The sequence below is a fragment of the Betta splendens genome, chromosome 5 (genome assembly GCF_900634795.4).
Source record: "Betta splendens chromosome 5, fBetSpl5.4, whole genome shotgun sequence".
Classification (NCBI taxonomy): domain Eukaryota; kingdom Metazoa; phylum Chordata; class Actinopteri; order Anabantiformes; family Osphronemidae; genus Betta; species Betta splendens.
In genome coordinates, this window is record NC_040885.2 from 18,436,584 (window position 1) to 18,447,350 (window position 10,767).

Genomic DNA, 10,767 nt, shown 5'->3' on the forward strand with positions numbered 1-10,767 from the left:
AAGCAAACATGCTGCAGATCCAGGCATTAATCAAAGAAAAAATCCCTTATTTCATAAGATTCCTGGATCTGCACCAAAACGCTCCTCGTATCTTAGTTTGCGCCATAAAGTTTCTATAAACATCTCTGGAATCTCTGGTTTTGGGGGAACCTGGTGCACGGACATCAAACCTGTGATGGAAGTCGCATCGTGAGTGAGGCCTCCCAGAGGCTGACGCCGCTCTGCTCCTGTGAGGGAGCGGGTGGTTACACAGATGAAGTCCTGCACCCCGTATCCAGCTGTTCTCTGTGGACTGAGAGCTGAACTGTTCTCACACAGGGACCTCCTGAGGCTGACGGCTTCATTCAGATGCTCTTCGTGTCTCAGTGCTTCAGTTTGAGGTGCGTGGTCGCCCCCTGGTGGTCGCCCACAGACCTCAAACTGAAGCGTTTCATCAGTGTTTCAGAGAGAATTCATCATCAGCAGGTCACAGATAATAGCAGACATGGTCCATGACTAAATACCCATTAGACTATTGTTCAGAGCCAGTTTCCTGTCCAGGAACCGGCCCGTCTCCATCCTACGACCACAGTCTTAACGCTTGTTCCTGTTCTGTAATTGTAACTGAATGTGATTAAGGCACGACGCTGATGCGGACGTATTCAACATTTATTTTCTGTCATTTTAAAAACTGTCGGAGAACAATCAAAATATAAATACAATTTTTCCTCACACTCTCACTCACACACACCTTGGCATCATAACACAAACACACACACACACACGCCTGGCCCCTGATTTAGATGCTTGAAGCAGCACATTCATCGTGAACGTTACACTCATGTACACACATGTTGATGCTAGCGATCAGAGGGTCAGGCCACCGCTACACGGCCGGACGGAGGAGATGCTCCTCGGACATGTTTGATTAAAAGTCGCCTGGTGATGAATTTGGCAAGAATTATGTGGATGACACGCTGCACAGTGGTGGATAAAAGCAAGATCTGGACATAGAAGGATGGAGATCAAAGCGCTAGAAGCACCTGGAACTCAGCAGGGGTGGTGGTGGTGGTGGTGGGGGGGGGGGGGGGGGGGCAACCAATCATACTGCAAGTGTATCATTTAACACTAGTGTTCACCTGTCCCACATAAAGAAAGGAGAAGAAGCCCTTTTCCCTAAAATTAAGAAGTCTCATCTATTTATTGTGAGGGAGTTTTTAACACTGAGTTCAGTGCAACACTTTTACACATGTTTCTTTCCCTTCCTCTCCAGGAGCCAGTTGGTCAGTAAATAAGCTAAAATCAGTCAAACTGCAGCAGGTGAGAGGATCCAGTTTACCAACGACGCGGAGAAGAGCGGCTCGGACGCTGTTCTCGTGAAGTTAAAGCTGAGAGATGAAAAATTTGGCTGCAGCTCGTCGGCTTTACCACAACTGCCACTTAAAACGCCGAACAAGCGGCCGTTGTCTGAAGGAATTTGGCTGTTTGGCTGCAGGCGCACGACGACGCGGGGCTTCATCAGGTCACACAGCTCACATTCATTTAAAGCCTCTATGTGAAGGTTTCGAAATGTGCAACTCAAAGGAACACTGACCTGGTTGCACACGTCCAAACGCTGGACTGAACCTCGCCTCCATCCTGATTTTACTATGAACGTTTAACCATCAAATAAAAATCTAACACATATGGTTTCAAATCAATCCTGCCTCATATGTGTCACCATTTAATGATTTCAAAAGGTTGTTGTCAGTTTTACTTTGTGTAGCTGGGTCTGTAAAGGAACACGCCACCTAGAATCATCCACACACAATCGGATGCCTTCAGTATCAGGTTCAAATGAACGTGAATGAAAAGCATCACATTGTGTTTGCAGAGATTTTATAAATAGTATATAAACTAATAAAGGTCAAGAAGCTTTTTAAAACATTGGTTTTCTCTGGTGTAACTGGCATGTGTGCAAATGTTTGTGTGAGATAATAAAAATGACTTTAGGTGACATATTCCTTTAAAAGAGGAGAAGGGCTCAGTCACACATCTAAAAAGCATTCAGGCTGAAGGGGACAGACGCCAGGAGGGGCCTTCCCTTTCTCCATGAAGGAACTCCTGGAGTTTGTCTGGATCCCTGACACGTCCTCTTCTCTGCTCATGTCAATTCAAAAGCCTCCAAAAGTCAAAAAGTTTTTTTGTTTTCCAATGTCGTATTTTGTCTCTGTCCTGTTGGTCTTGAATTTAACAGTGGAGAAGAAAATTCCAATGCTCCTCAGTGTGCTTTTCCAGAACGAAGAGGAATTCAAAACCTCTGTGATTTCCTGGCTCAGTCTGATGGAAGACAGAAAGACGAAGGGAAAACAAACTTCTTGCTTCCTCCGCCGTCTGTTCCTCTTCTCTTGGCTTTTCTGTCTGCGTCCTGATCTGTGCTGCACCTTGGAGACCAGCGGGGGGCGCTGTTAGGACGCCTTGCCCAGCTCTATTTTCTTCTGGATGACACGAGCCGAGTGGTAGATGAGCGAGTCGATCAGTCCAGCCACTGCAGGGGGTGGACACACAAAGCCGTCAGAGTCTTATTTAAGTTTAACACGCAAATCAAATAGTATGTTCACATAATGGGACTGACCTGTAAACACGCCTCCAATAATGGCACAAACTCCTGTAAGGAAGTGTGTGAACGATCTAAACGAAGGGACAGAAACAGATGACATGAATTCACGCGTTTCCCTCGACGTAGCAGCACATCAGGTGCTGAGTTTTACCTGTGCTTCTCTGTGAATTTCACCATCATTGGTGAGAGTTCGTATAAGATGAAGACGCCTGGCAGACCCTGGTCTCCTATCAGCCCGTTGGCCACTTTCTCATGTCTGGTGACAGAGAACTGGTTGGTTTTCACCACCTGCCGCAACAACATGACACAAAAGTACTTAAAAATCAAAAATCATCAAAGAACAGGTTTGAAAATATTTTTTGTGCAAGAAAAAAAAATGTTTTCTGACTACTGTCTTTTAAATCAAGATGAAATAAAACAATCTTAGGTGAATCAATGAGCATAATTTTGGACTCACCTCTCCATCAGTTTTCACATAGACTGTAGGAACGATTTTCACAAAATACTGGTACATCATTGATGCTGAGCAGAGAAAATAGAAAAGATTAGAATAAAATATCACATGAACACAGACATGAACACATGTGTAAAACAAAATACAGCAGGGTAAAAAATAGGATTTTGTGGGTTACAAATATAAAAAAATAGAAATACACTTCTAACTGGGCAACTTTATTAGATAGCAATGTTTCTTATTCGAATTAAACTAAAGCAATTGAAGTTAATATTTTATTTATAGGCGGAGACGCTTCCTAAGTTCCCGGAGCTCCAGGTTAAGTGAACCGCTGGGGGCGCTGTTCGCGTTCTCCCCCGCCTTGGTCTCGTCTTAGCAGCGTTTCCTCGGACGCCGCTCCTTCCTTCTTCCGGTTATGGGCGCTCGCTAGAGAGACATTTAACGGTAGCTGGACTTGGAAGACGGGACAAACTTCAGACTAGGCAGCAGATAAACAACGCTGGTGTAAAGACTCTTCTCAAGGTGGGATGGTGGTGAGGTTAAGCGTCGGGACGATGCGGAGAAAAGATTAAATCCGTCTGTGAAAACGCGTTTCATCTGTCAAGGCCACGGGTGACGTTAGCATGCTAAGCTAACGCAGCACAACAAACGCTCCGGCGGAGAAAGGACAGATTTTTAACAGACTTACCCAAAGCTTGGCTTTGAAACACGCGTCTTATTTCGTCTTTAACAAAAACTGCATTCGTCTCACTATATTGGAAGACGATTGTTAGCCTAGCCTAGCTAAGCTTATACATTAAAGCACGTTTAATCCGTACAGCGTTAGCGTTCGGTGCGTCTAGCGTTAACTAGTTAAGCAGGAGTTTATCAGCTAATGCGTTTAATTATGTGTTTTGACTCGAACGAAAAGTAAGCTTTGGACCGGTGTCTAGCTTTAGGAGTAGTTATCAACGCTTTAAGCTATATTTACGGTTAAATAAAGCAATGTGCTGATTTCTGATGTTTTATTATCACGAAAAGAAACAAGTTTGTTTAGTGGAGGTTTTATTAAACAGAGGACTTTGTTCGGAAAATGAGGCGTGAGATCGTACAGTTGAGTGTTGGCACAATCAGGGGGCGTAATGTCATTGAACCTTTAACTAATACTGTAGTGTAACTACAAAAATACCAACAGTTGAAGCGTGGAGCAAGTTTTCACAATTCTTTTCCTACTCCCCCAGATGCCGGTGGCTGTAGGTCCATATGGCCAGACCCAGCCCAGCTGCTTTGACCGGGTCAAGATGGGCTTCATGATGGGTTTTGCCGTAGGAATGGCTGCAGGCGCCATGTTTGGCACTTTCTCCTGTCTCAGGTAACACTAAGTTTGCCCTGTAGTCTGACTACTGCGGTACAAAACGAGTGCATGTGTGAAGCTGTCTGTTCTGCCCTCAGGGTTGGCATGCGAGGCAGGGAGCTGATGGGAGGCGTGGGGAAGACCATGATGCAGAGTGGAGGGACATTTGGCACCTTCATGGCCATTGGTATGGGCATCCGTTGTTAAGGACCACCACCTCCAGAGCTATGGGACTTTTCCAGTATCAGCCTCTGCTCCTCATCTACTCTATGCTGTCACAGTCAATATGAAGTTTAGTTTTGTCAATAAAAAATCTTAAATTTGTCAAATGGGCTTTTAGAGTGGATGCATTATACATTGAGGCTGTGATAGATTCATCACAGCAGATTTTATCACAGACATTCCATGTGGCAAGAGGAGTCAGTCTGTCCCTGTTGTTTTGCCATGTTGATGTTATATCATAATCTGATTAAAGCTCTGCCTTAAAGGATTGAACAGGAACTAAAACATAAGACTTGGATCTCAAATATTAAAGTTTGGAAATAAACATAAGCCTGATCCAGTGCTGGTTGCTCCTTTTAATCCCACTAGGATCATGGAGAACAGTAAAATCACTGACCTTGTGGCGCTGTGACGTCTGTTCCATCCAGAGGGTTTACGATGCCTGGGTAATCTTTACCAAATGACAGATGTTTTATCAGATGGGTCATGTTGATCTGCAGGATGACAGATCACAAGAGATATAATGACCAACAGCAAACAGGTCTTTCAGAATGTCACTTCAATGTTGTATATCATGATTTTACACATTGATTAAACCAAAACTAGCAAAGAAAAAATTAAATCAGATATGTTACTTACATTATCTAAGCCGTAACTCTGCAGGTCATGAACTGTAAACAAATAAATCACATTGTTTATATTTCACATAAGTACATCTTTACTGCAGACGTCAGTATGGGTCTAAATTAACTCACATCTTAGGATCAGAAAAGTCTGTTTAGTTTAAAAATGAAGGCAGTAAATAAAGATGAAGCTCACATTCACACATGTTCGCATCTCATTTCGTGCTTATGTGTCACTACAGGGAACCATGGCTCTGCACTTTCTATTGCTGTAAACAGGCAGATTGTTTCAAGTGTGCACGATCAGCGACACCATTGGATGGTCAGCAGGGGGTCCATAGATTGAGAGCACAGAGAGGGCGAACACGGCAGATGGGTGGAAATCCAAAACATTTGTTGAATGAGAAAATTGCAATATGTCCTTAAGTCTGTTGTAGTGTAATAATTAGGTATCAGGGTGCATTTAGCCTTTAACAAAAAAAATCTCATGCTAAAAATCTGGATGATTTTAATTTGTCCCAAAATGAATTTAAATAAGAAACAGTCTAGATTCTAAGTCCCTTTAATTGCTTTTGCTCGCGCTTTCAACCGCCTCTCAGTGATCAGATAAACCAGCTTCTCTAAATGAGGAAAAATCTGAAAAGAGAGAGAGAGAGACTTACTTTCCACAGCGTGCACTGCAGAAAGAAGAGAAAAGAGTCACTATGAATATGCAGGTAGGCAACAAACTGTGTTAGGTGTGTGTCATTAGGGGCTGCAAGACACTGCCTTAAAAATCTGGTTGGAAATTACGTTTTTGATTATAATGTACGAAGTATTAAAAGCTGAACTCACATCCAGTTTTAGTTTTAAGACCAGAATCTGTCATTGAGAGGGATTATAGGTTTTGAGCTAGATTTAAGCTCCTGTGATTTCAGTGTCATGCAGCCCCAAGCACACGGAGCAGCGGCATGCGTCCAAGTCCAGTCTGAGACCCTAGTCTCATCTACAGTCAGACTGTCAGGATATGTGATTCTTATCTCTTGTTTCTGCTTCTAGTTGTTCAGATACCACATCAAACCAGGCTCACATCACACAAGCAGATCTGTTGTGTTCAGAGTAGAAATCTAACAGCAACAACAGTGGTTGAGTGCAGCTCGACTCTCAACTGATGCTTTAACAAACCAGAGGCCACATTAGTTACAATCACAGTCTCCTTGAGTAAAGGGTGATTTCCATGCATTTGAGCCTTTACTGGCTTGTTGCTGTTAACTTCCTGCTCTGCCATAACATTTCAGTGAAGGAAGGTTTTAATAGTCAGGTAAGAGGATGGCAGAGCACAACGTAGGCGGCTTCAGTGAAATGAAAACACAAACAAATCACAGAAAGATGATGCGTGACATGAAAACAGAGAAATATTATAGCGAGAAAGTTGCACTTAAAAGAAATCTACCAGTCAGAGCAGATTCTCTTTGCAGTTTTATTTAATATAGACAAATAGATAAACTGTAAAGCTTGAATAGCATTTATTTATTTATGATAAGGACTTCCTGGATCCGACAAACTCAACCCAGTCAGTCGTTAACAGATACCTGAGCTGTGAACGTGTAAAACCATGTGATCACCTAGAAAATTATTTATTGGTAAGATTAACAATTGTGTCTATTTGCCATCGTAAAATGAAAATTGATTTCTATTCTTGTGTTTTCTATAATAAAACATTCTAAATTATTTCTAAATAATTTTCAAATAAGCAATTAAAAACAATCACACAACCATGAGGCGTCATTATATAACGTTGTTAAAGATGGTGTGAATGTATGGTTCTATAAACGGGAGGATGGATGATATCAGATAACACCAAACCAGGTTTCTGAATGCCCTCATTAGTCGTTTAAACTAGAGTAGTTACTACAAATTCAATTTAAAAATATAACTAGGAACAGTTAAGATGAAGTAGGAGTATGTTTTTATGAAAAGCACAAGTTGATGTGGGCATTTTCTCAAATACACAAGGCTACCAATCAGAGAGCTGCTTGTGTTCATGTCATCTGGGACTCAAAAACCTGAGTGGTGATGTCTGTGTGCAGTAAACGATCAGCAGCTCTTACCGTGAACGTGAGACTGTTGGAAACTTTTTCCAGGAGCAAAATGAAAATTTCCTGCCACCTGCAGCACAAAGAGGACGAGACTCTAAATTCAGCCTTAAGAAACATGAAATAATCCTTAGCATGTGAACAACCACAGTTTGCATTATTTAACATCTGATACAGTACAACAAGCTTAAAGAAAGTAAATATATTCTCATTGAAGAGCTGCTTATGGGTAATTCAAGTAGAAGGGTTAGAAAGTTAAGTTTGTAAAATTTCTTAAAATGTAAAAAAAAAAACATCACAGGAAATGCCTGAAATACCTTGTTGACTTCTAGGAAGCCGTAAACTTGACAGCCCTCATTCTTCTGTTCCTGCATCTTCTGCGTGAACCCCTCCCTCTTACACTGCTCGATGGTGTCTGCGTTCTTGAAGGCCCAGCCTCGCCGCCGGTACGCCTCCCGTACGTCATCACAGGTGTTACAGCATCTGGCAGCAGAGAGGAAATTCAGGACGTGCTTACAGAGAACATACAAGAACCCGAGGCACACGGTGTGTTTCTTACTTTAAGTCTTCTGTCTCAGCTCCATAGCAGCTCTCGCATCGGTTTGGGTCCAGTGTACTGGGGTCAAACACTTCGCCATCATCTGCCTTACCAAGTTCTACACACACAAAAGTCATCAGCACAATTATCAGCCTACAGATTCTGCCTAGCACTGCCTTTCAGCATCAAACTGGTTAACAGAATGTTCATGGTTCATTTTCAACATTTACCGTGTTTCTCTGCTTCGGTGCTGATAGGTTTTAGGTCTTTATCTAACCGCTGTTTGAACAGGTTGTGTTCAACATCTAATTGCTGCTCACCGGCCACATCCATGGCGTCAATGCTGAGATCTGAGAGCAGGAAGAAGCAGGTTTGCATGTAGTTACCATGAGTCATTGCTGATACAATGGTTTTACCCATAGTGAAGGGTAACAGCAGTCACTTACAGGCACAGGGCATGTGGGGAAAAATGACGTCAACGTTAATTTTCAGTTTGTCTCCTCGCGACGTGTCGACATAAAGCTCAGGATGGACCTGTACACGACAAAAAGCAGGAACAGATTCTAAGTTTGCAGAGTATGGACAGAAACTACACACCCACCAGCTTCATGGTTGAAACCACACCTATTCCCCCTTGGGGGAGCAGAAAATATTGAGATGGTGACTAAACAGAATTTATCTGTCGCCACATGACCTGACTGATCTAAACCACACCGTAATGGCAGTAATAGGTGTGCATCCTAATTCTGAGACTTCACTGTAGTGATGTGATCAAACCAGACTTACAGGAAAAACCAGACTACGCCACCATTGCTTAATAATGTAGGATCATTTTTAAGTATTTAACCTTGACCTGAGAACATAGAAACATAACAGCCTGTACAGAAGAGTTCAATCTAACAGGACCATTATTTACAGTCATATTTTTCAACATTAAGTCTTAACCTTGAGTTCTTCCAAATTTGGACTAGACTTCTATTTCATAAACATTAAGAAGTATAATGATGCTTTTCTTAATTGGGTGCTGGTACTTAAGTACTGCACTTTAAGAACGTTGTCAAACAAGTACTTAGATCTTGAACTTTGGTCAAGAAGTCGGAGCAGAATCCTTGAGTAGTGACTTTCTACTACCTCTGCTGGAGAACCACAACCAATACAGTTATTTCAGTACAATTAAATACAGTTAAATGGTTTAAAACCACACCAAGTTCACCTACAGGTCATCGGCTGAACTCACCTCTTTAGTGAGATAATACTGCAGCTCTGAGACAAACAGGATAAACATAATGACGCCACTGATTATTGTCACTGCAGAGACAGAGAGTTTTTGTTAGAAGCCTAGTTAGAAACTTGTCTAAAAGCCTGAAATAAAAACCATGTAGGATCATCAATCATATACATTTATGTAAATACTGGACTATACAAACCTGAAAAATACATTGAGTGCATGACTGACTGTTGGAATAATTTTGATGTGAGCTCCCTATTCCAATGAATTTGTTTGTGATTTCTAATTCTGACCAACAACCTTAAACCACTTAAACCTCATAATTCCAATTTTCCAAAATAGCGTGTCACAGAAAAACATCAACATTCTCCTTCTTTTTTGATATTTTAAGAGCCAGAAAAGCAAATTACTAAAGGTCTTTAGTAATTTTATTAGATTAGATTTTTATTAGATTTATTAACAAAAACTGTAATAATTGCAACTTATCTTAATTTAATCACGTACTTGATTAAGTGACCAATCAACAAAGTCTTACACACATGCACAGGTTTTTGCAGCCATTTAAATGCACTTCTTTAGGGCATTTTAAATCAAATAGTGATTCATCTGTTCTCTCGTGTTTTCTGTCCTTGTGCTGGTGTGACATATTAAATAATACTAACAAACACAGACCACGGCAATTTTACTCAGTATCATATAATATCTATTTAGGATTGCGACCTGCTGTTTTTAATACATTCTACAATGAAAATCATCTGTTAGCACCGCTGTTAGCTTCAGCAGCTAACAGCCTGTGTCTGAATGGCTGGTCAGTTCCAGCTTCTCACCGGTCGCTCCTCCCCACGTCTTCACTCGGAAATCCTCCAGGGTTTTAGGGTAGGCGTCAAATTGCTTCAGCTTGTTGAACGTGTCCATTTTCAAAGCAAAAAACACCGTTAAGCACAAATAATACCGACAGATTCCTGCACTACAGACACACTTCAGCTCGCCTGTTTCACTTCCGGGACAAACGCGGGGCACGGCTCCACCAATCAGAGCAGGCCGCGTAACGTCTATTTTTACGAAATTTACAAAGGCTGTGTATGGAAGCCCAACAGTAGCAAAATAAAATAAAATAAAATAAAATAAAATAAAATAAAATAAAATAAAATAAAATAAAATAAAATAAAATAAAATAAAATAAAATAAAATAAAATAAACCAGCATAGTGTTTTTATTTTTTAAACACCTATCGTAGAATCTTTTCAAATCCAAATTTTATTTATATCTTACAATATCTGAACAACTTGTGCAATACATATCTGAACTTAAAATGCCAGAAAAAAAACTTTGATGACAAGAGAATAAAAAAGTGAAAGCAGAACCTCTATTTAGGTTTTTTTGCATACTCCCCAAGACAATTTTTTTTTATCAAAAGTTTTATACTTTTTCTAAATTTATGTCTTTCATGGAACGTTTTTGTGAGGAGCATTCAGACAGAAATGCCCTGGCAGGTCATTTATGTATTTATTATTATTCATTTATTTATTTATTTATTGTAAATTGATAATGACTAATACTTGATGGAGTGAGGTGAGGAGGGAAACACATCACAAATTCTAAAAGAGCAAAGCCGGTGATTTGTGTCTCATCCAACCACTAGGTCAGGTTTCATATTGCAGCTTTAATTATTGATCATGTTGCTTCCTCTGTATCACTGTTATCACAGGGACGACA

General features: G+C 40.9%; 2 protein-coding genes across 3 annotated transcripts; one reads left to right on the forward strand and one right to left on the reverse strand.

The window, feature by feature from the left end:
• Positions 1-1,058: 1,058 nt before the first annotated feature.
• ergic3 (ERGIC and golgi 3) lies at positions 1,059-10,461 on the reverse strand. 2 transcript variants are annotated; one of them, XM_029150654.2, is made up of 14 exons: positions 9,879-10,461; positions 9,061-9,131; positions 8,270-8,357; positions 8,054-8,173; positions 7,845-7,941; positions 7,603-7,768; positions 7,301-7,358; positions 5,873-5,887; positions 5,227-5,258; positions 4,985-5,081; positions 3,036-3,100; positions 2,730-2,866; positions 2,594-2,649; positions 1,059-2,506 (listed from the first exon to the last, which is right to left on the reverse strand). In XM_029150654.2, the coding sequence occupies exons 1-14, from the start codon at positions 10,255-10,257 to the stop codon at positions 2,427-2,429; spliced, it is 1,461 nt and encodes a 486-aa protein (XP_029006487.1). In that variant the 5' UTR covers positions 10,258-10,461; the 3' UTR covers positions 1,059-2,426. The 2 variants fall into 2 exon arrangements, with proteins under 2 accessions (XP_029006487.1, XP_029006488.1); XM_029150655.3 differs by lacking the exon at positions 5,873-5,887 and having other exon boundaries at positions 9,879-10,460.
• romo1 (reactive oxygen species modulator 1) lies at positions 3,394-4,930 on the forward strand. Its single transcript, XM_029150657.3, has 3 exons — positions 3,394-3,554; positions 4,253-4,383; positions 4,464-4,930. The coding sequence occupies exons 2-3, from the start codon at positions 4,253-4,255 to the stop codon at positions 4,570-4,572; spliced, it is 240 nt and encodes a 79-aa protein (XP_029006490.1). The 5' UTR covers positions 3,394-3,554; the 3' UTR covers positions 4,573-4,930.
• Positions 10,462-10,767: the final 306 nt, after the last annotated feature.

What these genes read in the sequence shown, in the direction of transcription:
- romo1 (XM_029150657.3), top strand. Translation starts at nt 4,253, where the DNA reads ATGCCGGTGGCTGTAGGTCCATATGGCCAGACCCAGCCCAGCTGCTTT. An exon ending in GGCACTTTCTCCTGTCTCAG is followed by an intron (nt 4,384 to 4,463) that starts GTAACACTAAGT and finishes TTCTGCCCTCAG; the next exon opens with GGTTGGCATGCGAGGCAGGG.
- ergic3 (XM_029150654.2), bottom strand. Translation starts at nt 10,257, where the DNA reads ATGCTGGTTTATTTTATTTTATTTTATTTTATTTTATTTTATTTTATT. An exon ending in GCTTCCTAGAAGTCAACAAG is followed by an intron (nt 7,359 to 7,602) that starts GTATTTCAGGCA and finishes TTTGTGCTGCAG; the next exon opens with GTGGCAGGAAATTTTCATTT. An exon ending in AAATTCACAGAGAAGCACAG is followed by an intron (nt 2,650 to 2,729) that starts GTAAAACTCAGC and finishes CCCTTCGTTTAG; the next exon opens with ATCGTTCACACACTTCCTTA.